The sequence below is a fragment of the Phanerochaete carnosa genome, assembly GCF_000300595.1.
Source record: "Phanerochaete carnosa HHB-10118-sp unplaced genomic scaffold PHACAscaffold_7, whole genome shotgun sequence".
Classification (NCBI taxonomy): domain Eukaryota; kingdom Fungi; phylum Basidiomycota; class Agaricomycetes; order Polyporales; family Phanerochaetaceae; genus Phanerochaete; species Phanerochaete carnosa.
In genome coordinates this window covers 2,258,554-2,281,669 of record NW_006767634.1, presented here as the reverse complement: position 1 = coordinate 2,281,669, position 23,116 = coordinate 2,258,554, and the positions used below count along the sequence as shown (strand labels likewise).

The window sequence follows — 23,116 nt, the reverse complement described above, 5'->3', positions numbered from 1 at the left end:
TCCGTCTCGCGTTTGCCCGCCGTCAGGAGCTGCTGAGCAGCCAGGGCATTTCGCTGCTGCACAATGTAACCCCGGTGTTCGAAGCCAAGCGGCGGTGGACGAACCGCTGGACGTTCACGCTCGCGTTCGCGCAGGTCGCCGTGACGTGAGTGTCTCTCTCCCGGCGATCTCACATACGATTTCACGCTGCCTACAGGGTAGCTGGCGCGGACCTCATTCTGAACCACTGGACCGAGCGCGTTGAATCCTCAGAGGACAGCAGCAAGCCGGACGCGTCCGCAGACACACACGCTGAACCCGAATACCGCCTCCGCCCTCTGTACCAACGGCTACCGCTTGCAACCGCGCAGTACGGCATTGGCATATTCATCTGCTTCCTCATATTCAACATGCGTTCGCGCGTTGTGCGTCGGCTGTACGTCCTGCCTGGCAGCGCCGTGGACCGCTCTGCACCTTTCGCACCAAAGCTACGGGGGGCACCGCACGACCGTGCGCTCGTCGTGCAGAACGTTTGGCATTGGCGCGGGCAGGGCAGAGTCTTTCCATTCTCCGCTGCACATCTTGAGGCCGGCCAACACGACTCCGATACTGTGCTGAGAATCGACAAACAATCTGGCGCGTACTCCCTCACGTTACCCCGCGCGAAAGTCAACGGGGACGAAGAATCATCATTATGGGACCTCAAGAAGAAGCTGTATACGACATGGTACGGAGAGAAGAAGGGCCTACAGGAGCTGGCGAAGCAAGGCTGGGAGAAGCAGGGCGAGGCCTGAATTCGCCCAAAAAATATTGTAGAATCTCTGCGATCTTCGACTTGACGTGGCGAAGAGCATAATAATGCACATGCAGATCTAAAAGTACAACGACTACACTAGACAATACAACAAAACAATGGTATATACTCATTCAATGGACGCGACCCAAGAATACGAAAAGGAAGGCTCATGCTAGATATAATTCTGCTGGCGCATTCGACGTCTTCACGTCTACGTTCCCCATATACTCGCCATCCCACACGGCCAACCCGTGTGCATACGCCCACTTATTGTTGTAAAGAGCTATTGATCTCGAACGGTTCTTTCCCGATGGGTCTGTAATCGGCCTGTTATCGACGAAGGCAACCTGGTTTGAAGTACGCAGGCTAAATCTTCCCTCGTACGTGGGATGAAGCCGGACGTGGGCTTTCGCGTTGGAAGTACGAGCGAGGAGGTTGAGCTTGGAGTCAACGGGCGCGGTTGGAAAGTCCAGCGACAGACGAACATTTGACGTGTTGGCTTCGACAGTGAAATCACCACCCTGGCCGTGGTACATTGGTGGCAGAGTGGAGACGAGGTTGACGAAGGAGTCAATTTTACTATGCATATAGTGAGCATTTGTATCAGGAGCATGGGCGAAAAGACTCACGCATTAGAAGTCTTCATCTTCAGCACAGGACCTTGCATGTCTTCTGGGTTGCTGTGAACCAGGGTTGCAGTGACGTTGATGGCTCCGTTAGTAGTTCTTAGTCCCAGGCTTTCTGAGGCTTGGAACTGGCCAACGATGTGGCTGTTCGACGTGATGACCTGTGCGACTAAGGCGTTCAAAGACTATCCAATGGTAAGGGCTTTTGTTTATCAACAATGGCAAATAGACCTGCCTGAGAGGAAATGTGAGAATTCGAGCTTTTCAGCTCTAAGTCGCGGAAGAGGACAGTCTCATTTAGATCGCCAATGTGTTGAGTGAAGTTCGGCACATTCGTTTCCAGGCGGGCAACTTGAAGCACTTCATCGGGAAGCCTTGGAAGTCGGATGGTGACCTCGAACTCAAGCCCGGGGATCTTAGATGATCTCCACTGCGTCGGAGACTGCGTTGACCGTCAGGCTAGAACTTTGACAGTAGATGTCGTTATCACGTACGAAGATACCTATGCCTCTTTCGTTCGGGCCGCGCATAAGCGAACATACACTGACGGCGGACAGCCAGTCTGGGGTGTTGTGCAGCGGTGTGACATCGACGTGTACCGAGTCGAGGTCCTCGATACGCTCGTCCTGAGTAATCACGACATTGCCACTAAGGTACTTCCCTCGCGTGAAGACGTACAGCACGTCCGACATCCTGTCGAGCTTGAAGGTCGTCATCATCGGCTCTTGCCCGGCGGGCCATGCGTCCGGGCCCTTAATGCAACGCAGGGCTACGCCATCTTTCGCTGTCGGTCGTGCAGTATCCAGGTCCTCGATCAACTGTTCGAGCGTCGTGAACATCGTACGGGAGAGGAATAGAGTTGGGGCGCACCTCACGGTTCCAGCCATGACGACTCCTCCCAAGTCCAGCGATGCTGCTCGTGACCGCAGCCAACAGGAAATAGATAAGCAGAGCAACGAAGAAGGCCTTGCAAAATCGTTGCCCCGCAGGCTCTCCTCGCCTGACCTGCACAGGCACATACACGATCGGCTGCGTCTCATTCGGTCCCGCTTGCACACGGGAACCAGACGCGCCGTGTCCAGGGTACGCAGGGGGTGGGTGTTCCGCGTCCGTCGCTGGCGCGGATACTGGCGGGTCCTGCTTTGAGGGAGACTCAGGCCTGTCTTCGGGCAAAATCATGGCGGTTGCTGGCCAAGACAAAGGACGAGGACATTCAGGAGGTTCGAAGCGGCTTTTATCAAAGCATTGCACGTGGAACCGCGGCGGGAGCGTCTGCCCTTGACTGCGGGGCAGCTGCGCTGAGCCCAAAGCAGCCGCACGCCTCGGTCCTTGTGACTCGAGCGAAGTCGTCACCCCAGTGCTCTATTGAACAACTTGATACTGCGTAGCATGGCCCTGAGAATCGAGGTTGAATGGCAAAATCTACCAGTGAGCAACAAAGAAGTGGCGGTCGTTTGCGAGGTGGAAAGGCGCGCGTGCAGCGTGTAGGGCGTGCCAAACCTGCTCTTGAACATCACCACCTTTGGCCCAACATATATCCAAAAATCGCCTATATTGCGCGTATAAATCACCATGGTACGTCTCGGAAATATAATACACACGCTCATTGTGTTGAGAGAACGCAACCAGCTCCCGCTTTCACTACTAAACGCGGCCCAGAACAAGCCAATGGTGAGGTCCTTCCTTATTATGGTCCCAGCAGGTTTATAGCTCAATTCAGGAATGACTCTCTAGTTGGTCGAGCTGAAGAATGGCGAAACCTTCAACGGTCACCTGGTTAATTGCGACAACTTCATGAACATTACCCTCCGCGAGGTATATCAGACGAGCGCAGAAGGAGACAAGTTCTGGAAGCTCAAAGAGTGTTATATTCGCGGCAGCACAGTGCGTTGCTGCTCTTGGCTCAAAGTGCGGAATACTCACGGTGTGACAAACAGATAAAATACCTGCGTGTCCCTGACCAACTACTCGATGTTGTGAAAGAAGAACAGAACCGAGCACGCGAGGCAGGACGCAGCTCAAGGGGTGGAAGTGGTGGTTCTAGAGGTGGTATGTGTACACTCCGGTCTACCTGGATATGCTCTGATATACTACGCCTTAGCACGTGGTGTGTCACAACGGGGAGGTAAGGACTCCATCTAACATACATTATGGCAGCTGAATACTATTATTTTAGGACGTGGTGCTGTCCGTGGAGGTCCTATGCGGGGAGCTAGGGGACGGGGTAGAGGTGCTTAATTGCTCACATAGGTGAGTGTGCTCATTGTACCTGTACGCTAAACCTCATCGAGTTGCTCTTGTAGGTTGCCGCTCTTCTTTCTGTATCACACGCCATACGCACATAACATGTCACTGGTGATGTTGTCTGTGTTTGCTGACTACAAGCTGTTTTGCTATCCTTCGTACATCCTTGCGCTTATGTGTGCATAACTTGCTCCTCAACTAGGCCCCAGGTGTGTTGGTCCCCTGGTCCGTGCAGCACCAGACCTGTAACTATGGCCCGCCCAAGAACAGACTTGCTCCGTGCACGCTGGGCCGGTTTGTCTCAGCCGTGACGTGAGCCTCTTCACTTTCTCTCTCTGAACGATGGCATCGCGCAATTCTGGTGATTCCTGATTGATATTGAGCTTTGAACTGACGGTTGCCCCACGCGTCCGCCAGATTACCTGCATTCGTCGGTTTGAGCTATCGGAACAGTCAACAGACTCACGCACTGGCACAGCTTTTTGTGATCCCCGTAGATGGATCCCACGCGCCGTTCCTGCAAGCGCCGCCCCAGGGTGCGCATATAAAGCGTGCTATCACGACACTGGGATTGTGGCGTCCGGGGCCATGCCCACACGAGGAACGATATCTGCCTACTTATTTCGTATTTCTACGAGCTTTACCCAGGACCTCTTTGCACAGAATGTCTTCTTCAGTGCATACTCTGCCTGTTGAGCTCGTGAGGCCTGTGCTAGAGCACGTTCTGGACAGAGCTGATATACGTAGCTGTGCGCTCGCCAACCATGTTTTCCACGCGGAATCTGTTGCCGTGCTGTACAGAAACATCGAAGTGGGGAGCATCATTGTCGTAAGTACCACGCCCTCCGCTATATCCACTCGGCGCAGAGACTGAGGCAAGTTTATGAACCAGAGATACAGCAAAGACGGGCATGCCGAGCTTGTACATCCATGTACCACCATCCTCCAGAAACCCTGGTATGGCAAATTCGTCCGCCACTTTAGCGAGTCGTGTAAGCTCCCACAATCTCAGCTTGGATGTCGCTGGAGTACCAAACTGACATTTCCGCAGCGGATGTGGCAACCATAGACCCGATGCTTCTCATCGACTTCCTCGCCGCGTTGCGTCTCTGCACGCATCTGCGCTCCTTCACATGGACGTTCCCATCCGATGCCCCGCCCTCCCGAACGGAGCGCGTGCTCATCGAATACCTGTCCGTGCTTAGACGCCTGCGCGTGCCGAAGCTCGACGTACATGGCACGCCCGGGCTCAGCGGGCAGGTCCTCACACGGCTCCTATACATGGAAGACCTGACAAGCGTTGGTGTGCAGACGCGCGGGTCCGATGTCGTGCGCGCGGAGAGCATGGCCGCGGCCCTGCGCGAGCGGCTCACGCACCTCGAATTCGCCGGACCTGACGACAGGAGCCGGTCGTGCGTCCCATGTAAGACGCTCCCCGCGCTCCCTTTCGCCTTGTGCGCTGATCGGCCGTTCTGCAGTGTTCTCCCGCTTGCGTGGACTCACGAGTCTCACGCTGAGAAACGCGACGACGCGGGACGTGCTCGAAATCCTCGCCGTGCTCCCCGCTCTGACTGTCCTCGATACGCACTTCCTCCCGTGCACGGAGCCCGAACCCAGGTCTGCGCCGCCCGAGTGCCGTCTTCAACACCTGACAGTTTACGTCGCCGGGCAGTACTCCCTGCGCAGACTGTGGAAGTGGCTCCCGCAGCTCGTGCCGCGTCCTGGGCTGGAGAGCCTGACCGTGCGCAACCGCTGCGCGGCCGAATCCCAGGTAGTGTCTGCACCGAGCCAGTGGGCAATTGCCCCGACGTTCTTGAGGCGGATTGCGCGCACACATGGGGCGACTCTGAAGGATCTCGTATTCGACGCCATGTGCATGACCCCGCACGACTTCGCGTTTGTGTGCGAGTCATTCGTGGTGCTCGAGAGTTTGTCGTGCCAATTAACGGAGCAGAATATGGTGCGCCTACCGCCCGGTTGGCACCTGCAAGCTAACTCATGCTCGGCTACAGGACGCTGTCGGCGAGGCGATCTGCGGCGCACACGAGTTGCGCCGCTTGTCGGTAGGCTGCAAGTCCCTATTACCACAAGACTACACCGCCCACTGTGCCGAACAGTGGCTACGTCGGGAAGGCTCAAAGCTGGTGTCGATGACCCTACGGAACGACGTATTCCGAGTGCGTGAATCTCCCAAATAACACTCATATCCATACTCAGTGAACAAATCTAGGGCGGTTGGGTGTACAGGGAACCATCCGAGGGACGACCTGGAAGCGCTTGCTACGAGATTGCGTATAGTGAGACGGAGTATAATCTGGACAGACAAGTGACGTGTCATAGTATGTAGCCAGACTCAGCATTGTGTATATGATTTGTGCCGAGGCAAGCAGCAATGGAGATGTATTGGTAGCAGAGTGTAATATTACAACCACCTACTTCGCACCTCGACATCTCGGTAAATCCCGAAAACCGGCCGGCGCTGCTGTTCCGAGTACTTCCACCTGCCCTATCATACGGTCAGTATTTTTTAAAACACGATTTCAGCACACCGACCCTAACCTTGAAAATCTCAGACCCAAAGGTGATGCAGGTCAAGACCGATCCCCTACCGCGGTCCATCCAGCGCTCCGCGAGGTTCGCCAAGCTCCGCAGGTCATTTGACGGGGTGTCGCGGGAATATTGGATCATGAGCGTCCTCAGGTTGCATGCGGAATGCACGACGTCCGATATGGCTCGCTATGAAGGGCGTCCGATGGTCAGCCTGCGGGCGGCTGCTACAAGATTCTGGCCGACGTACCAGGTTGGGCACAAGTGGGATGAACGATAGCGCGTCGAGCCTGCCGAACGCGGTGAAGAGCACGCGTACTCCGTCGCTTCCGAGAGCGAGGTTGTACAAGAAGAGTTGGCGGAGGGAGTGGCCGTGCAGCTGGGCCAGCCGCTGCATGAAATTCGGGGGAACCGTGGCATTGCCCTGCGGTGCACGGTTGTGGATCGTCAGACTGTGCAGGGAGTTATGATGTGGCGCCAGAGCGAGGATCCAGTCTCCCAGGCCGACGCCGCCATCCTGAATAACATGGATTGTGAGGTGCTGCAGGCGCGCGAGAGGCTGCGTCAAAGGCATTGTCGTTTGTCCCAAGGTGCGGTATCGGACGTCGAGAGTGGTAAGGTGTGGCAGGTAACACAGGATGTCCGGTATGCTGCTCGTGGGTGCATCTAAACGGAGACTTCGGAGGTGAATCATGTGGCGTAGAACTACCGGAACTAGTCAGTGATGTGAAAAACATAGAGAGGTGGAGGACTTGCACTGTGGGTAACGTGCGGCTTCAGAAGATATGCTGAAGTCCAGCATCGTGAGGGCTGAACCCACACGCGCGCTCCATGCATCGAGGTCGCTTGCTGGTAGTTGAGATGAGGTGACACCAAGACTTGAGATGCCATGGAAGCGCATCAATCTGGTCCACATGCAGCTGCTGATACCAGAAGAAACCTTGACGTGCAGCTCGTTGATGCCGATATCCTGCAAGATGTCGAGGTAGACGCAGAACACAGTGTCTGTATCGCCTAGGGAACAGTTGTCCGTCCAAGAGAAAGAGCGGAGGTTGTGGCAAAGTCGCAGCGCCTCCAACCTTTCGGTCGAGAAGTGCCTAGCTATATCTGCGATCAGCTCAAGAACGAAAGTCGAGAGAGCGACGCACCGCATTGCAGAATCTTTCTCACATACTTACCGTACGATGGTTTCTGTAGAATAGTGTCGAATGGGTGAAGCACTTGTATTCTGCTCTCGCTGCGTTTCTGAGGGAGCCACCGGCATAAATAACATTTAGAGTGGTTGGGTGTAGCTTACCACGATTGGGATACGGATGTCCAGTGTTCTGTACAGAACCGGGATTGACACGTCGCAGAAGATGTGGTTAACTAATGTACAGCTGTAAAGGTCCTTTCGACATAGTAAGAACTGCACGACGCATCGTACAACGTCTGCTGGGATAGTCGATGGGCTAGGTGGCATCGGGATTTCGAGGGAAGAGGTTTAGTTCACAGCTGCAACTATGGCAGGCGACTTTCAATGGCCAGGTCTGCGGTGCCATACGATGCACAGATCGATCTAGAGTTGATCCATAACTCGATGAACGAGGAGGCCTCCGTGAAAGCGCATTCCCTCGCCTGGCGCGCACAAGAACGATCCTTTTAAGAATCATCCGCAGTGTGGTACCGTCATTGAGATGTGAACCTGCTGCCTGTGAGTGGCGTTACCTCCAAATGGACCCTTGATATTTCGTATTCCCGCAGCGTTCTCGGGTGCCTTTTGGAAGCTTGGTCGCTTTGGGGGCCATTTCAGGGCGCGCAGAAATTCGTGCCATTTCAGGGCAGGGGGGTGATCATCCTCTCGGTGTTCTCGGTGAGCTCGGGCACGGACTGGACCCAAGGCACGCAGTTAAGGACCGTTGGCAGGAAGGTACCGATGAGGATGCCCTCTTGAATGCTACGATGTCGGATTGCGTCTTCCATGCCGCAAGGCTCCTGCAGAGTGACCGACCGTCCCTCCACGCTACGAACTTCTCAATAAAATCACCCTACAAATCGACGAATGCATAGACTAAAAAAATCTTACAACTCTGAAGACTCCGTCTAGCGTGGAATAATCTTAGTCCGGCCAAATATTGGCTGAGGAGAGCATGGTATTAGTGAGTAATTCAAGTACTTGACAGCGTCAGAGCCAGTGTGCATATCATGCTGTAAGTACTACGTCAGCACGTACGAAAGAAAGCGTAAAGATTGAATCTTAACTCCGGCGAATCTTATCTTATCTCCATGGTAAAGATGGGCGCTTGTAATTATCTCCAGTTTGCCTTCAGCTTCAAAGCAGGGTCTTTCCGCATTTTGGACATGTTCTACATTATCGGGCTCGGCCTTTGCGATGAAAAGGACATAACAGTGAAAGGACTTGAGGTTCGTTATTTGGATGCTCACTACCTTGTGAGAGAATTGATAGGTTTTGCTCAGGCTGTCAAAGGGTGCTCAAGGGTCTACTTGGAGGCCTACACGAGCATCCTGATGATACAAAAGGACAGGCTGGTGAGCCTTCTTTTTTTTGCAGATGAATGCAGCTAATAGTGCAGCAAGGAAGAATTCTATGGGAAGGAGCTGATCCTTGCTGATCGCGACATGGTTGAAACTGAGAGCGATGAGATTCTGAAGGACGCGGACAAGGAGGATGTGGCCATGCTTGTGGTCGGAGACCCCTTTGGGTGAGTAACACCATGCATGGAAGTAGCTGCTCAAAGTTAACAATATGAAGTGCGACCACGCACACGGATATCGTCCTGCGCGCACGTTCCGCCAAGATCCCCGTGAGGATAATCCACAATGCGTCCATCATGAATGCAATCGGTGCTTGCGGCCTCCAGCTGTACAACTTCGGACAGACCGTCTCGCTCGTGTTTTTCACAGAGAATTGGAAGCCAGACAGCTTCTACGATCGTATTAAGGAAAATGTCGATCTCGGTATGCACACACTTGTGCTATTGGACATAAAGGTGAAGGAGCAGAGCGAGGAGAACCTTGCACGGTAAGCTTTTTGTCATTCAATTCTCTCGGCCATATTCATTGCCCGCTTCTCAGAGGGAGGAAGATCTACGAGCCTCCACGCTACATGTCAGTCAAGCAGGCAGTTTCGCAGCTTGCGGAAATCGAAGAGTCAAGACACGGTGGCATCCTCACTCCCGAGAAGACTCTGGCTATTGGCATGTCTCGCGTCGGAGGTGGCGAGGGACGGGAGCGCATCGTCTCGGGTACTCTTGCTGAGCTTTTGGCGCAACCACCAGAGGTTTTTGGCGAGCCCCTTCACAGCCTGGTCATCGTAGGAAGGCGGCTGCATCACCTCGAGGTCGAGTATGCGGAGACGTTCGCTGTCAACCCCGAATCGTGGAGGAACGTTGCCCGGACTACTTATGGCTGCGCTTTGGACTAATGCTGGAGGATGCATAAATTGTCCATAGTCACTGTAGCAATAGCTTTACACCACTATCTCGTCTATCGAGTCAGTCCCGTCGAGTCAGACCCAAGCCCTGTCCATCGGACATGGTATCTGCGCTCATCGCCGGGTCGCCGGGTCTCCCTCCACCTTCATCTGTGTAAATGACTTTTCTCTGGCGCGGCAACATCGCCACGCATGGATGGCTTAGCTATCTAGAATGGAATCGGAGGATCTGAGCATCAATCCCCGATATCCGTCCGTTGAGCTTGAAACGAAGTCGAGTGACCACAACTTATCTCTGACTCCTACCACCACTATAAATAGTCGCGTGTCGGTCGAAGTGTGCATACATTCGCGAGTCACAACCATGTCGACCATCCACGTTGACGAGAGCATCGGATCCGACGAAACTGGCAAGGGCACGCCCGAGCAGCCGTATCAGTCGCTCGCATTCGCGCTGTACACACATGCAGAAGCCAAGCTGCTCGTCCGCAAAGATGCAGCGGGCACATACGAAGAGCCGACACAGTCTGCGCTGAAGAAGGCGAAGAAGGGCGCAGACGGCCTCGAGAAGAAACGCAAGAAGGCGGAGGAGCTTGCCGAGCGCGAGGCGAAGGAGAAGGAAGGGGAGCGCGAGCGGCGGGAAAAGCTCATTGAGGAGAGCAAGAGGATCGTCCTCACCGAAGACGAGAGCCTCGCTAAGGCGAAGAAGGTGCACGGCGGCCGTTCTGTTTTTCCCCTCACGTTCTCACTGTTTTTCTCAGGCGAAAATTGGCCACCTCGGGTCGCTTCGTGGCCAACGTGTGTCGGTCTCTGGATGGGTGCACCGTCTGCGTAACCAGAAGGATATCATCTTCATCGTTCTCCGTGATGGTACAGGCTACCTTCAAAGCGTGCTTTCTGGCAAAGTGGTCAGTGATGTCCCTGAGTTACCGTACCGGGACCCGTATCAATGCTCTCAGCATGACAGGCGCAAACTTATGCAGCGTTGACTCTGACCCTTGAGTCCACCGTCCAACTGCACGGCACACTACAAGCCGTCCCCGAAGGCAAGACTGCGCCGGGCGGGCATGAGCTTGTTGTTGACTACTGGAAGGTGTTGGGTGGTGCTCCCGGTGGTGACGAGGCGTTCACCAATCGATTGAACGAAGTGCGTCCCTTCATCTTTATCCTGTGCTTCATCTTCTGACTCCTCACAGAAATCGGACCCATCGATCCTCGCTGACCTGCGCCACCTTGTCCTCCGTGGCGAGATCGCTTCCGCTGTCCTCAAGCTTCGCGCCGCCCTCCTCTCTTCCTTCCGTGACACGCTCGTCTCGCATGACCTCCTGGAGGTTACCCCACCCTGTCTCGTACAGACGCAGGTCGAGGGCGGTGCGACACTGTTTAAGCTCGACTACTATGGTCAGCCTGCGTACTTGACGCAGAGCTCGCAGCTCTACCTTGAGACGTGCTTGCCATCTCTCGGGGACGTGTTCTGCGTCCAAGAGAGTTTCCGCGCCGAGAACTCGTAAGTGGTCGCCCGTAACATAATTTCCATGTGTCTCAATGTCGGTGCTAGACATACTCGTCGTCACTTGAGCGAGTACACTCACCTCGAGGCTGAACTGGCCTTCATCACCTTCGATGACCTCTTGACTCACATAGAGGCAATTGTGCGTATCTGACTGTATGCGCGTGATATTCTGCCGCTGAGAAGGTTCCCCAGATTTGTGAGACCGTCGACCGGCTGCTCGCTAACCCCACGACTGCCGCTCTGATCAAGCAACTCAACCCCAACTTCACCGCGCCCGCTCGCCCGTTCCTGCGCATGTCCTACGTCGACGCAATCAAGTGGTTGAACGAGCACGGGATCCAGCACGAAGCAGAGGACGCCGATGGGAATGTGATTCTTGACGAACAGGGCAAGCCGAAGATGGTTGACCATGCTGTGGGCGACGACATCGCAGAGGCCGCGGAGCGACGCATGACTGACATCCTCGGCGTGCCGATGTTCCTGTACGGTTTCCCTGCCGAGCTCAAGTCGTTCTACATGAAAAGGATGCCATACGGGGACGGTGACGTGCACCTGTTCACCGAGAGCTGCGATTTGCTCATGCCCGGTGTCGGCGAGATCGTCGGCGGCTCGATGCGTATGACGGACCAGGACGAGCTCTCTGCGGCGTACAAGAAGGAAGGTATCGATCCAACGCCGTATTACTGGTTCACGGATCAGCGCAAGTACGGTACATGCGAGCATGGTGGGTACGGCTTGGGTGTTGAGGTAAGAGACTCCGGATCATGTGTGCTTGAAAGCTCGCTGAAAGCCTCGTAGCGTTTCCTTGCTTGGCTCGCCAACCGCTACACTGTCAGGGAATGCTCGCTTTACCCAAGGTCTGCTCTCTTTCTGAATTCCTGCCTGGCAGAGACTAACAAAGTTGTTCGTCTAGATGGCCTAGCCGTGCGACCCCCTAGACCAGCTGTCCTTAGCACAAGTGTAATAAGCATGGGATCGCGTTACAGTCGTGCGCTGTTGTAATAGCTCAGAGAACTCAATTACAAATAGATGTAGTCTTATCCTCACTGCGCTCAAGCTGCTGAAGCGGATAGGCAACGACAGAAGCTGTACGCGTGAGCCCGATGCTCTGTCCCGACCTTCGTAAGACAATGCAGTGGCACTGCATCACTTGCTAGGACTACAGCTCAAAGGTAGCACAAATATACGCATTTGCACACCTCAAGTGTATCGCGAGTTGAATGATGACTCGTAAGCTGTGAAACCCGGTATCTTGCCTCAACTTGAACGTTCTATCGCCTTGAACAGGACTTCGATCCGACCTGTGGGCGTCAAACAGCCAGCAGCGGCTTTGGGTTCAAGACTGCGGCGATTGCAGCCTACGTTTGTGCAAGTGAGCGCAACTGCTGTGCGATGAGTGGCCTCACTACTACCGCCCCAGGTCGCGTGCTACGATTCTAGGGTTGCCTCACCTTGCGCAGGACCGGACAGATAAGGGTGTGCACTGTCGTTGTGCCGTCGTATTTACAAAAGTAGTCTGCCTCGGTCGGGCCCTGCGCCTGAACGTTGGATGCACATCATAGGACGATTGCGTACGAGCACAACAGCTGAGGCGACTGTGAACCTTCGCGCTTGCCAAAGGGGTGTAAATCTCGACAGAATATCTGGCAAGATTCGAGCTCAGTTGATGCTCACTTCCATTTAAGGTATAATCCATGCTGTCTTACTGTCGGAGTCTGTATTCTAGGGCCAGAATGCTGCCGGCAAGAAGCCGATAAGGTTAGCCGCGAACAGCCTCTGGAGTAAACAACACCAAATACCCCGCTGGGTTATCAGGCGCAGAACTGCGGAGGACGCGCTTTCCCCACAACGTCGTTCAGCCCCCCGAACGACGACGACGATGCCTACTATGTACCTCACATTACTTGCCGTCGCACTTGGTGCAGCGGCCTCCCCGCTTTCCACCAACCTGCACGACACCTCGAGTGTACGGTCGACGTTCAAGATCGCTCCGCTCCTCGTCGAGGAGCACCCTCACGGGACCGTTAATAACTCGTATATCGTCATGCTCAAGCCGCAGACTGGTTCTGAAGTGCTACAGAACCACATGAACTTCGTGCAGCTCGCGCACCAGGAAGCTCCGCTCGTTGGTGACGAGCTTGCCGAGGGTCTCCGTCATGTCTACGACGGACACGTCAAGGGCTATGCCGGAATGTTTAATGAGGCTGTCGTCGACCGGATACGACAACTTCCGGAGGTGGATTACGTGGAGAGGGACCAGATTGTTCGTACTCTCGAGGTTGAGTCTGTGTTGGACTCTAGTATGAAGACTCAGAACAACGCTCCTTGGGTATGTGACCCCTAGCGCTTTTGTACTTACGCATTATTGATGTCGGATTTCAGGGCCTAGCTCGCGTGAGTTATCGCAAGAGGCTATCGCTCGGCACTTTCACCAAGTATGTCCACGATCCTGCGGGTGGCGAAGGCGTCGATGTATACGTCATCGACACCGGCATCAACATCAAGCACGAGGATCTTGAAGGCCGCGCTTCTTGGGGCAAGACCCTTCCTCAAAACGATGTTGACGAGGACAAGAACGGCCATGGTACGCACTGCGCCGGCACTATCGCCTCTAAGACCTACGGTATCGCGAAGGCCGCCCGTGTCATTGCTGTCAAAGTTCTTGGCTCCAATGGCAGCGGCACTATGTCCGATGTCGTTGCGGGTGTCATGTTCGCTTCGGAATCAGCTACGGCCAAGGCGAAGCAGGCCAAGGCAGAGTTTGCCGCTACCGGAAAGACCTCGCACAAAGGTTCCGTCGCCAACATGTCTCTCGGTGGAGGTCAATCCCGCGCTCTCAACGACGCTGTCAACAGCGCTGTTGATGAGGGTCTCAACTTCGCTGTCGCTGCTGGTAAGCTCATCTGGTAGATGCATCACCACTGCGTTTGTATTAAAATCACTTCAGGCAACGACGACCGCGATGCCTGCAACTACTCTCCGGCTGCCGCTGAGAGCGCTGTTACTGTCGGTGCTTCCACTATCACTGATGAGCGCGCCTACTTTTCCAACCACGGCAAATGCGTCGACGTGTTCGCTCCTGGTATGTCCGCGTGCGATTTAATGTTTGATGCAGTCTTTTAAACTTGCTGCAGGTCTTTCAATCAAGTCCACCTATATTGGCAGCACCACCGCGACCACCACTATGTCTGGTACCTCCATGGCGTCGCCTCACACCGCTGGTTTGATGGCGTACCTGCTCTCTATCTATCCATCGAAGGGGTTCAATCCCGAGGTTAGCCCCGACCTCGTTCCTCCGGCTCTGTCGCTCTTCGCACCATCATCGTTCACGAACGTGTATGCGATGGCTCATGCCGCGCTCCCGAGCTGGATGGTGACCTTCCTGCCGCCGCCCAGCCTTATTGAGGAGGTTGCACCGGTTCCCAAGGAGCCCCCGACCCTCACCCCCAAGCAACTCAAGAAGGCTCTCCTCAACCTTGCTACCCCCAACGTGTTCGCCGTCCTCCCCAAGGACACTGTCAACCTGTTGATTTTCAACAACGCGACATCGTAATGAATGGGCGGAGCATTTTTGGCGTTATATTCTGCCATCGTCGGCGTCCGCTTCGGTTGCGCTCTTTTGCTTGAGATGTTATCGTTGCTTCGTATACATCTTCATGTACTCCTAATATCCGTTGGATATCGTCTGCTATCCCGCACTGCAATCTTTACAACCATTTTACTAGTGATGCTATTGCGTGACGATTGAAGCTATTGCAGTTCAGGGTCGGCTGAGCATTTCATCTTTCTGCGATATGGACATAGTAGGCGCTTATTGCATCCAAGGCGCAACGGAACCTCCGTAAGACTTGCTTTCGCACCTGCATCAGCCTCTTCCGCCACTACTGTTCAAGCTCTGGTCGCTACCCTCCATGTCGGTCTTTCAACGGTTGCGTCAGGTACCTATCGGCGATATCCTACATCGCGGACTGCTGTACACCCTCGTAGGTATCACCGGCTGGGGTGTCTACATGATCGGCGCCGTGCATATGGATACGATGCGGAGAGGACGAGGTGCGTGCCTGTGCCGCCAATCTTGCGTCTCTGTCTTCTCGCTGAACATCTGCCCTCAGAGGTGAGTCAGCTCAAGCATGTGACGGAAGGTTGCGGAGCCTGAGTTTGTGCGGGTGACGTAGGCTCTTGCGCTGAAGGAGGCGAATGAGGCGAACGAGGCGAACAGGGCTCGTGGACGCGAGGTGCGTGTTGCGGCTGTATTGCGGCGAAAGGTGGTTGAACAGGAGAGGCAATTACAGGAGGCCGCGAAGGAACTTGCGCTTGCTCAGGCCGCAGCGCAGCAAGCTGCGTCAAGGCGGACATGAGAGGCTCACTTCCCGAACGGATGGAGTGGCGTGTGTACACATGTTTCGGGGCATCTCTTTCTTGACTGAAGTCTGGGGCAATGTCGCTAGGTCGTGGATATGGGCCCCCACTGGTGCACATGCCGCTCATCCCATTCGTGAAGTGGCCGATGGAACATCCCGGGCGAGTGTCAAGGCAGATACAAACCATTCCCGTCGCAAGTACAAGAGATACAAAATGGCGCGTGCGTAATGCGTAGACCGTAGCATCGGAGGATGCGCGTCACATACGGAATTCCGAAAGTACTTCTGGATAATGTAATTCACTGCTATTAGATAGATTCTTTGCACGACTCTTTAGTCAGCGAGTCTCGGGCAAGATCCAGTCAGACTCTGTATAGGGTATAAGCCCTGTCTGTTCAGCGATTTCTACATCCTCGTTGTATAGGACCTTGATCTACGCTGGTGATTTTCTATACTAGATGAATCCTATGCTATCAACGCGAAGCATGCAAGCGGGTATATATTTCTGCAGCTACAAGGCACTAGTCACTCAGCAAATTCTGCGCGAGTATTAACCATCGAGTTTGTTCTTGCAAGTGAGCACACTCGCGAACCGATACCTGTAGAAGTCCAGCTGATATTGACATCCTTCGTGTAGCGCGCGCTGCCAGATAACACCCTCCTCACTCTGGTAATGACAACCTCAGTCTAAGCGTCGTCTATTCCTGCTCGCAACGGTGATCGTAATTTAGACAATGATCGACCGACTTGCGGATGCTCCTAATGTCGGGCATTGTGTAATAACTCAGCTTGGTGTTGACTCTTGTACATTCATCCATCATGTCACCTACGCCGTTGCCACCAAGCCTCGAGACAAGCATCGGCATCTCTGTCGACAACAATCTGCGGAGTGCCTACAGTCTAGTCCTGGACGCTGAGTATGCTGCTGCCTCCGCCCAGAATGAGGAGGCAGTGATGCATGCGAGGATCGTCGGCTTCCTCATGATTGCTTTCCACGAATTCAGAGCGACGCTGGGAGACCAACCCATCAGCCGTGTCTCAACGGAAGTCCGCTCATCTTCACACGACCTTGGTACTGTGATCTACGACCTCGGTCTCCGGTATCGAGAAAATCTATTGCGCGCATGTGAATGTCGTTTTCTGCTCTTCCGGGTGCCTCTCATCAAATGTCCATGTAGTTCGGCAAGCCAAGGGACCTCCGCTTCCCCCGTCCTCCGAATGCCCCTCGCGGTCTCCGGTCATGACTCTAGAAGACATGCTGAGAGACGCTCTGGATGGCTCTGGCAAGGATTACAGGTCGGCCAAAAAACGCGTGTGTTCCCTGTTGGTTCTATAATGTGTTGCATATCCTCACAAGTCTCGTGCAGGCACTAGCTCGCGACGGCTTTCGCTGCATGCTCACTGGCGAGTACGACATCAGTTCTATAGACCGCAGTCCCGCGATTTGTTCAATGCAAGCTCTGGACGCTTCAGGGGCAGGAAACACCAATTGTTGCCATGTCTTGTCCGAGTCTACGTTACAGGATGCCGATCCCGGGAACCCGGATCATGATAGAAAGGTGTGTTCTCTTGCAGCAGTGTGTTACGGGTCTGGCGGCTCACCTCGCGGTAGAGAAATTATGCGGCATCTGTTCTCTCGGTCCTCCACTCGTTCGGACTGGGTACATTCGTGGACGAGATTGTGAAGAGGAGCGGTATACACCATCTATCCGACATCCTCACAATGGTCAACTATCTCCATGTCCACTTCGATAATCTGAAACTTTGGCTTGAGGGCACAAACACACCGAATGAGGTGATCTACCTTCTCCTCTGCGAACTGCCTTTTTGCTGACGCTTATAAGTACAAGATATGCGTAACCAAGGAGTATTTGATCGCGCGGAAAGGCCTGGAGCGAACCATCAGCTTCCAAGCCCAGGTTCCGGGTCGAGATGATCTTCCTCTACCCGACCCTCGACTACTTGCTATTCACGCGGCGTGCGCACGCACGCTTCACATGTCGGGAGCCGCTGAATACATAGATAAGTGTGACTGGGATGCCGAGGATATACAGGTCCTTGCAGAGGACGGTTCCTCACATGCGATTCTTCTTGAGAAAATAAATAGAATTGCTGTTTCGTCATCCTAGGTGTACATATCATATCACGCAATACATGTTCCAAAATTGTTCTGGGTCGTATCAATGCTTCCAGATGTACATGTATAGTATGCTGCTTTTCTTGTGTGCAAAAATCATCTGACACAACTCTCGCTGCGGCGGTTATTGTTCATCACATGCACTGATGCATCTAATCATCCCTCGTTGAAATGCCCCCTGCCCATGATTTAACATGTTGAAAGAGAGTAACCAGTCGCGCAATGGAGCCAAATTCCCGCGAGCTTCCCCTAGCGGCGGGGGCCTCATGAGTGGGGCGGCGGATTTCACCATGCCAACAGGTCGCAACTAATGATTTCTCTCAGATGGTGAATTTCGAGTACTGGATGCAGCGGAGTAAACAGTCAGCCATGTAGACGACCCCATTGTAAACTGTCCTTGTTGGAACCCTTTGTTTGTGCAAAAGATATATAACATGTTGCTATTCGAATTAAACGATTACTATACACTTGAACCAAGCTCTGTGGCCCGTGCTGAGCTAGTACGCCATCCATCTAGGAGCGCAAGTCTGAGGAGAGGTCAGCGGAGTCTGGTCCTGGTTGAACTTGAAGCGGGTACCATCAAGATAATCGACTCAGATAATAACCTAAGGTTGGTGGCAGCTGTAGCGGTGATGAGATGCGGCGCATGTTATGTATGGCATTTTCCCGAGAAAGATGATCTAGATGGTTCCCATTAACATTCTTGACAACTTGCGAATTGCGGCAAAAGTCCGCACAATTCGAAGTTCGGCCAACATTTGCGCACGACGAGGGAGGAGAAAAAAAGTTGCAAAGACCTTGTTCATGAGCAAAGAGGTATCAAGTCCAGGTAGTAGCAAAGCAGCCCAGAGAGAGACGAGGCAAAGAGCGAGGAGCACGTCCGGGTGTGCAAGTGCGCGAATTGAGGAAAGGACTGCTTGGTGCTGTCGCTATTGTCGATGACAGATGAGAACTGAGAGCTTAACAATTCGCTAGCATACGACCAGCTTGAAGCTGGCGCGCGGGCCCGGGCTGACTTGCTCAGTTCTCACGGGCCTTCCGAAGTTCGCTCCGGAGCGAAGGTTGCAAAGCGCCGCAGGGAGTACACGGTTTGCGATGGCCCTGCTGCCAGGGTGGCAGACCGCGTGGCGAGACGAGAAAGAGGGCCGGTGGAACTGCCTCCAGGCACATGCGTGCAACGCACTGCCCAGGGAACATTTGCAGATGTACCATCGACTTTGACTGTGCCACACGCAAGAACCTCGACGATACTTATATGGAGTGCATTACAACGAGCCTCAGTGTATCGCTGTCTGGCACGGTGTGTGCCTGAGCCGTGAGAGATTGAGTCTGACTAACTCGAGGCACTGCAGATGAGTTCAAGGGTAGGAGAGTGGATGGCGCTATGTCGGTTGCAAAAGACCTGACGGGCGGCAACACGGCTGGGCGTGTGCGGTGTTAGTAGTGCTGCGTAGCGGCCTGCTTTGAGCCTCCCTAATTCAAAAGAAGAGACTCTTGTTCTGGCTTTCGACGCTGCCGCCGGTGTTGAATGCTGGGCTGACAGATTTGAGCTGAACTTGGTGTCATGCGACAGAGTGGGACTAGCAGACCAGCCCGAACGCCAACTGGCTTCTCGCGCGGACACAGGTTTCCGGGGTCCACCACGGAGGACTCAAAAGCAAAGTTTGCAAAGTGCCGCAGAGAGAACAAAGTTTGCGATGGCAAGACAGCAAATCGTGTGGCGAGACGACATATTGTAAAGGGACACTCACAGGGCATCCATGGGTGCATGACGTCTGACCCGCCTGAATGGGAACCAGTGGGACCGCCTCCACGCACACGCGTGCAGTACATTGCCCAGGGAACATCTGTAGATGTATCATCGACTTCGCTGAACCGCACGCATGAACCTTGATGATATCCGCCGGGAGTATATGATGGAGTACATCGTAGCAAGATAGATTATCTTCGCGTACGCAGCCGCATGCATCAGCCCTGGATACGCCGCCACACCTGTTAGCACCTGCGCGTCTAGGCCCCTACTCACTTGGTCGGCAACTAGTGTAGGGGTGCCTATAGAGACGCCACTCGAGCGCTGTCCGAAATGTTCGCCCCGGCGACGGAGTGGGATCCCCGTCTGCATTCGGACCACTAATGTGGGTTTTCTGTCGTTTTCTCCTTTGTTGATGTGCTACTTGAAGGGCCGACAGAGTTGTCTAGCGAACTAGTCTATTCTTCCCCGAACCGTCCTCCTAGCGATGCTCTGCTGGCTAGTTAAAAGTCATGTGGCGGGAGGGGAAGCTGCGAGATTGCAGTCATGTCGAACTGGATGGATTGATAAGCGGTCGTTAGTCACAGGCGCCTGGAGGCGCGCAGGCTCCGCTGCAGCACCAACCTATTGTACGCAAGCCCACGACGTTCTGGTGCAAGTGCCAGCAAATGCTGTGTTGTGTAGTCAGAGACAAAGTCGCTGGCAACGGCGGAGGTACCTAAAACGGCAGGAGAAGCGTCGGGGCGCCCGGGCGGGCGGAGATAGCATCATAAAGTGCTGACCGTGGGAGCTTACATCAGCAATGGCCCGCATGACCCCGCATCGGACAGGGAACACAAAGTGCGAGTATTTCGCAGCGAACGGACTCAACAGGGCTAGGATGGCCCACATACGTATCCCTCCGGCGCCGAAGATGGGTTGGAGATCTACTAGGCGCGATCACCAGAGCCTGCGAGAGCCGCGTCTTATATAAACTCTCCACTCCGAGAGGAGCCAGAAGGAGCGCCAGCGACTTTCCCTGCCTGCACCCAAAATGCACCCGCCATCCTCCTCTTCCCAGACGCAGGTCGACAAGCGGACGATGGACGACGAAAAACGAGCGGCGCAGCCCGACCAGCCGTTCTCGCACCACATATTCGAGAACGACCCCAAGTCGAGGATAGCGATCCGCATGTACTTCAAGATCCTGTTTATGATCACGGTGCTTATAACCCTTACGATCTGGTCCGTCCTGAGCATCTACTGGGGTGAGCACATCCGTTCACGGCCACCTGAAGCCCCGTCTGACGCGCTGTGCAGGTGCCAACTGGAGGTCCGTAGCGCCGCCGCCACCACAGCGCCCGTACCAAAACTGACCCGTTCCCGTTGCCAGATTCGAAACGGGCATACACAATATGAACGGATGGATCGTCGTGCGTGTTGCGCCTTCCTTTGTCAGTGGAGAGAGACGCCTCTGACATGTCGCACCAACCAACCAGGACTTTGACGGAGGCTCCGTCGGCGCGACGGTCACGCAGGCGTTCATGAACAACACGGGCCAGAAAGACCAGATCGACTGGTACACGGTCCCGGCGAGCATGTTCCCGAACGGGGAGAGTGACGTCGCGGAGGCGATCGTCAACGAAAGGGCCTGGGCGGCCGTCACCAGTGCGTGCTTTTTCTTTTGACCCGTTGGTCACAGGGGCCACAGCTGACGGGCGGTGTCACCCAGTACATGCCGGCGCGTCAAGCAACCTGTCCGCCGCCATTTCTGCACGGGACGGCAGCAGCTACAACAACCAGGTCGCCAGTGCCTACGCCGTAGAGGCGCGGAACGAAAACTCATAGTGAGCGCCGCCTTGGTCTCTTGCCACGCTGTCTTCGAGAATCTGACCATTGCAGTGTATTCTTCGTCGCTCCGCAGGTCAGTTTTCCTCAGCTGAAACTCGGGAAAACGTGGCCCAAAATGCTGACGCAAACGTCCAGATCCAAGCTCCCCTGGAGCAAGCAGTCGTCGCGTACCCGCAGATACAAGCGCAACAGCTAGGGTCGCAGGTGAACGACCTGCTGACGAGCGCGCCGAACCTCGTGTTCGCGCCCGTCAACTACACCGTCGTCAACCTGCGGCCGTTCGACATCCAAGTGTGAGCAGCGTTTTTGTTTTCTTGGGCTGTACTCGTGTTGGACCGCATATGCTGACACTGTGCGCGCAGGGGCACGGCGATCGACTTCGTCGGCCTGATCTACATGCTCATCCTCTCGTTCATCGCCGCCGTAAGCCTCATCTGCGCGTCTGCACGCCCGTTCCCCGCACGCTGACGAGCCCTCCCCCACCCTGCATACAGCTCGGCAACTTCAACGCTCGCGTGCTCGCGTCCGGTCTCGAGAGGCGACTGACGCTTCCTCGGCTGATCCTCCTCCGTCTGGTTATCCCGGTAGTCATGTACTTCGTAAGTTCTCGCTCGTTTGGTGCCCGGCCATGCTCGCCGCGCTAACGCAGCCGTTTCCCAGTGGCTTTCTCGTGAGTTTTGTACGGGTGGGTCCTGCTTCCGATGGCGCTGACGTGGCCGACAGTGGCGTACGCTTTGCTTAGCATTTACTTCCACGTCCCCTTCAATCGCCGGTAAGTGCTCCTGCTTGCCTGCAACACTCGTTTCTGAAGCGCTGGCAGATTCGGCGATGCAGGATTCGTGATCTTCTGGATGTTGTCCTGGTGTGCGAGTAAGTCAACATCCTGTCTCATGTTGTAACGAGATTTCTGAAATTGGCTCTCATAGTGATGGCACTGTGAGCTCATCGCCTTCGCGAACCCTGGCCATGTAGCTGACCATCTAACAGAGGCCTGGCCATCGAAGCCATGATCACGATTCTGACACTGCGCTTCATCCCGTTCTTCCTCGTGCCATGGATCATTAGTAAGCCCCGCACTGAGCAACACTCGCCGTGTTCCCTCGTCTTATGTGTTTTCCCTCGCAGCGAACGTCTCCGTCGTGTTCTTCCCGATCGAGATCCTGCCTACGATCTTCCGGTACGGCTACGCGATGCCGTTCTACAACGTCTCGCGCGCGGTGCGGACGATCCTGTTCAGGACGCGCGACCAAGGTCCGTTCTCTCTCTCTCCTTTCTATGCACGACACCACGTCTTGCTGACTGGGCCCGCCTCGTGTGCAGTCGGCCTCAACTTTGGCGTCCTCATCGCGTGGATCGCGGTCTCACTCGTCACGATCCCGCTGTTCCAGACGTACGTGCGCAGAAAACAGGTGCGCGAGTGGCGGCGGTCGATGCACCAGCGGGCCGACGCGCACGTCGAGGACCCGGAGGCGTCGATCACGACCACGCAGGGCTGAGGTGGTCCCCTTCCACTTCGTTCTGTTTTCTGCTGCACAGCGATCGTAAGGACATGGGCTTTGGGTCTCGGGCTGCAAGGTGACAAGCTGTGATATGTGTCAAGCGTTTTGCACGAACTGTTATGTTATTAATGCCACTAGACGATCTGTGTGTGCTCGGTCGCATAATTGTATAATACCCCACGTTCATACCAGGCCCCCGGTATCTATGTTATGACCTGTAACGCCTCGCTGTCCGCCGCCAAGGACTCCGGATCCAAAGCATGGTGATAGGTGCCTTCCCAGTGCTCTTTCCATGCATCGCGCGTATAGCCTCGAGCGAAGTTCCCCAGGCTTCGAGTGCCCGATTGTCCTGAAAGCTTTGTCCCTGAAGGGGTGGCGACGGACAAGGGCTGTGTCCACCC

General features: G+C 54.7%; 10 protein-coding genes across 10 annotated transcripts; 7 read left to right on the top strand and 3 right to left on the bottom strand.

Moving 5' to 3' along the window:
- Positions 1-7: 7 nt before the first annotated feature.
- Positions 8-2,594, bottom strand: PHACADRAFT_260108 (uncharacterized protein). Its single transcript, XM_007398265.1, has 6 exons — positions 2,272-2,594; positions 1,896-2,219; positions 1,637-1,843; positions 1,405-1,586; positions 197-1,354; positions 8-145 (listed from the first exon to the last, which is right to left on the bottom strand). Exons 1-5 carry the CDS (start codon positions 2,578-2,580, stop codon positions 943-945), a joined length of 1,434 nt encoding a protein of 477 aa, XP_007398327.1. The 5' UTR covers positions 2,581-2,594; the 3' UTR covers positions 8-145; positions 197-942.
- Positions 2,595-2,906: 312 nt separating this feature from the next.
- On the top strand, positions 2,907-3,803 carry PHACADRAFT_260106 (uncharacterized protein). The gene is made up of 7 exons (XM_007398264.1): positions 2,907-2,976; positions 3,031-3,072; positions 3,136-3,285; positions 3,339-3,450; positions 3,503-3,526; positions 3,578-3,651; positions 3,705-3,803. Exons 1-6 carry the CDS (start codon positions 2,974-2,976, stop codon positions 3,637-3,639), a joined length of 393 nt encoding a protein of 130 aa, XP_007398326.1. The 5' UTR covers positions 2,907-2,973; the 3' UTR covers positions 3,640-3,651; positions 3,705-3,803.
- Positions 3,804-5,106: 1,303 nt separating this feature from the next.
- Positions 5,107-8,214, bottom strand: PHACADRAFT_125504 (uncharacterized protein). The gene is made up of 4 exons (XM_007398263.1): positions 7,490-8,214; positions 7,341-7,437; positions 6,928-7,293; positions 5,107-6,897 (listed from the first exon to the last, which is right to left on the bottom strand). Exons 1-4 carry the CDS (start codon positions 7,652-7,654, stop codon positions 6,299-6,301), a joined length of 1,227 nt encoding a protein of 408 aa, XP_007398325.1. The 5' UTR covers positions 7,655-8,214; the 3' UTR covers positions 5,107-6,298.
- Positions 8,215-8,504: 290 nt separating this feature from the next.
- PHACADRAFT_125502 (uncharacterized protein) lies at positions 8,505-9,866 on the top strand. The gene is made up of 5 exons (XM_007398262.1): positions 8,505-8,595; positions 8,650-8,721; positions 8,770-8,894; positions 8,945-9,214; positions 9,268-9,866. Exons 1-5 carry the CDS (start codon positions 8,533-8,535, stop codon positions 9,614-9,616), a joined length of 879 nt encoding a protein of 292 aa, XP_007398324.1. The 5' UTR covers positions 8,505-8,532; the 3' UTR covers positions 9,617-9,866.
- Positions 9,867-9,977: 111 nt separating this feature from the next.
- Positions 9,978-12,163, top strand: PHACADRAFT_260100 (uncharacterized protein). Its single transcript, XM_007398261.1, has 8 exons — positions 9,978-10,334; positions 10,387-10,533; positions 10,593-10,772; positions 10,822-11,132; positions 11,184-11,277; positions 11,331-11,885; positions 11,937-11,995; positions 12,052-12,163. Exons 1-8 carry the CDS (start codon positions 9,990-9,992, stop codon positions 12,074-12,076), a joined length of 1,716 nt encoding a protein of 571 aa, XP_007398323.1. The 5' UTR covers positions 9,978-9,989; the 3' UTR covers positions 12,077-12,163.
- An 831-nt stretch (positions 12,164-12,994) lies between these two features.
- Positions 12,995-14,865, top strand: PHACADRAFT_260098 (uncharacterized protein). Its single transcript, XM_007398260.1, has 4 exons — positions 12,995-13,467; positions 13,521-14,031; positions 14,086-14,220; positions 14,273-14,865. Exons 1-4 carry the CDS (start codon positions 13,018-13,020, stop codon positions 14,689-14,691), a joined length of 1,515 nt encoding a protein of 504 aa, XP_007398322.1. The 5' UTR covers positions 12,995-13,017; the 3' UTR covers positions 14,692-14,865.
- Positions 14,866-15,031: 166 nt separating this feature from the next.
- Positions 15,032-15,703, top strand: PHACADRAFT_260096 (uncharacterized protein). Its single transcript, XM_007398259.1, has 3 exons — positions 15,032-15,191; positions 15,312-15,373; positions 15,431-15,703. The coding sequence occupies exons 1-3, from the start codon at positions 15,050-15,052 to the stop codon at positions 15,494-15,496; spliced, it is 270 nt and encodes an 89-aa protein (XP_007398321.1). The 5' UTR covers positions 15,032-15,049; the 3' UTR covers positions 15,497-15,703.
- Positions 15,704-16,205: 502 nt separating this feature from the next.
- PHACADRAFT_125491 (uncharacterized protein) lies at positions 16,206-17,663 on the top strand. The gene is made up of 5 exons (XM_007398258.1): positions 16,206-16,625; positions 16,678-16,811; positions 16,867-17,058; positions 17,112-17,294; positions 17,344-17,663. Exons 1-5 carry the CDS (start codon positions 16,319-16,321, stop codon positions 17,626-17,628), a joined length of 1,101 nt encoding a protein of 366 aa, XP_007398320.1. The 5' UTR covers positions 16,206-16,318; the 3' UTR covers positions 17,629-17,663.
- A 1,695-nt stretch (positions 17,664-19,358) lies between these two features.
- On the bottom strand, positions 19,359-20,114 carry PHACADRAFT_260094 (uncharacterized protein). The gene has a single exon (XM_007398257.1). It carries the CDS (start codon positions 19,756-19,758, stop codon positions 19,495-19,497), a length of 264 nt encoding a protein of 87 aa, XP_007398319.1. The 5' UTR covers positions 19,759-20,114; the 3' UTR covers positions 19,359-19,494.
- A 222-nt stretch (positions 20,115-20,336) lies between these two features.
- Positions 20,337-22,940, top strand: PHACADRAFT_260093 (uncharacterized protein). Its single transcript, XM_007398256.1, has 16 exons — positions 20,337-20,633; positions 20,686-20,698; positions 20,759-20,798; positions 20,865-21,033; positions 21,098-21,212; positions 21,268-21,289; positions 21,352-21,509; positions 21,579-21,639; positions 21,711-21,815; positions 21,877-21,886; positions 21,940-21,988; positions 22,037-22,086; positions 22,143-22,152; positions 22,204-22,280; positions 22,342-22,467; positions 22,537-22,940. The coding sequence occupies exons 1-16, from the start codon at positions 20,420-20,422 to the stop codon at positions 22,710-22,712; spliced, it is 1,395 nt and encodes a 464-aa protein (XP_007398318.1). The 5' UTR covers positions 20,337-20,419; the 3' UTR covers positions 22,713-22,940.
- The last annotated feature ends 176 nt before the right edge of the window (positions 22,941-23,116 follow it).

Coding starts and splice junctions, on each gene's coding strand:
- PHACADRAFT_125502 (XM_007398262.1), top strand. CDS start 8,533: ATGTTCTACATTATCGGGCTCGGCCTTTGCGATGAAAAGGACATAACA. Junction 8,596..8,649: donor TAACAGTGAAAGGACTTGAG/GTTCGTTATTTG, acceptor GGTTTTGCTCAG/GCTGTCAAAGGGTGCTCAAG. Junction 9,215..9,267: donor AGCGAGGAGAACCTTGCACG/GTAAGCTTTTTG, acceptor CCCGCTTCTCAG/AGGGAGGAAGATCTACGAGC.
- PHACADRAFT_125491 (XM_007398258.1), top strand. CDS start 16,319: ATGTCACCTACGCCGTTGCCACCAAGCCTCGAGACAAGCATCGGCATC. Junction 16,812..16,866: donor ACAGGTCGGCCAAAAAACGC/GTGTGTTCCCTG, acceptor AGTCTCGTGCAG/GCACTAGCTCGCGACGGCTT. Junction 17,295..17,343: donor GCACAAACACACCGAATGAG/GTGATCTACCTT, acceptor GACGCTTATAAG/TACAAGATATGCGTAACCAA.
- PHACADRAFT_125504 (XM_007398263.1), bottom strand. CDS start 7,654: ATGCCACCTAGCCCATCGACTATCCCAGCAGACGTTGTACGATGCGTC. Junction 7,294..7,340: donor GAGAAAGATTCTGCAATGCG/GTGCGTCGCTCT, acceptor TCGCAGATATAG/CTAGGCACTTCTCGACCGAA. Junction 6,898..6,927: donor CAAGTCCTCCACCTCTCTAT/GTTTTTCACATC, acceptor TAGTTCCGGTAG/TTCTACGCCACATGATTCAC.
- PHACADRAFT_260108 (XM_007398265.1), bottom strand. CDS start 2,580: ATGATTTTGCCCGAAGACAGGCCTGAGTCTCCCTCAAAGCAGGACCCG. Junction 1,844..1,895: donor AAAGAGGCATAGGTATCTTC/GTACGTGATAAC, acceptor CGGTCAACGCAG/TCTCCGACGCAGTGGAGATC. Junction 1,355..1,404: donor AAGATGAAGACTTCTAATGC/GTGAGTCTTTTC, acceptor CTATATGCATAG/TAAAATTGACTCCTTCGTCA.
- PHACADRAFT_260098 (XM_007398260.1), top strand. CDS start 13,018: ATGCCTACTATGTACCTCACATTACTTGCCGTCGCACTTGGTGCAGCG. Junction 13,468..13,520: donor CTCAGAACAACGCTCCTTGG/GTATGTGACCCC, acceptor GTCGGATTTCAG/GGCCTAGCTCGCGTGAGTTA. Junction 14,221..14,272: donor CGTCGACGTGTTCGCTCCTG/GTATGTCCGCGT, acceptor AACTTGCTGCAG/GTCTTTCAATCAAGTCCACC.
- PHACADRAFT_260094 (XM_007398257.1), bottom strand. CDS start 19,758: ATGCAGACGGGGATCCCACTCCGTCGCCGGGGCGAACATTTCGGACAG.
- PHACADRAFT_260100 (XM_007398261.1), top strand. CDS start 9,990: ATGTCGACCATCCACGTTGACGAGAGCATCGGATCCGACGAAACTGGC. Junction 10,335..10,386: donor GCCTCGCTAAGGCGAAGAAG/GTGCACGGCGGC, acceptor TGTTTTTCTCAG/GCGAAAATTGGCCACCTCGG. Junction 11,278..11,330: donor TGACTCACATAGAGGCAATT/GTGCGTATCTGA, acceptor AAGGTTCCCCAG/ATTTGTGAGACCGTCGACCG.
- PHACADRAFT_260093 (XM_007398256.1), top strand. CDS start 20,420: ATGCACCCGCCATCCTCCTCTTCCCAGACGCAGGTCGACAAGCGGACG. Junction 21,213..21,267: donor GCGCGGAACGAAAACTCATA/GTGAGCGCCGCC, acceptor TGACCATTGCAG/TGTATTCTTCGTCGCTCCGC. Junction 22,281..22,341: donor CCTCGTGCCATGGATCATTA/GTAAGCCCCGCA, acceptor TTTCCCTCGCAG/CGAACGTCTCCGTCGTGTTC.
- PHACADRAFT_260096 (XM_007398259.1), top strand. CDS start 15,050: ATGTCGGTCTTTCAACGGTTGCGTCAGGTACCTATCGGCGATATCCTA. Junction 15,192..15,311: donor TACGATGCGGAGAGGACGAG/GTGCGTGCCTGT, acceptor TGCGGGTGACGT/AGGCTCTTGCGCTGAAGGAG. Junction 15,374..15,430: donor ACAGGGCTCGTGGACGCGAG/GTGCGTGTTGCG, acceptor AGGCAATTACAG/GAGGCCGCGAAGGAACTTGC.
- PHACADRAFT_260106 (XM_007398264.1), top strand. Junction 3,451..3,502: donor AAGTGGTGGTTCTAGAGGTG/GTATGTGTACAC, acceptor ACTACGCCTTAG/CACGTGGTGTGTCACAACGG. Junction 3,527..3,577: donor TGGTGTGTCACAACGGGGAG/GTAAGGACTCCA, acceptor CTATTATTTTAG/GACGTGGTGCTGTCCGTGGA.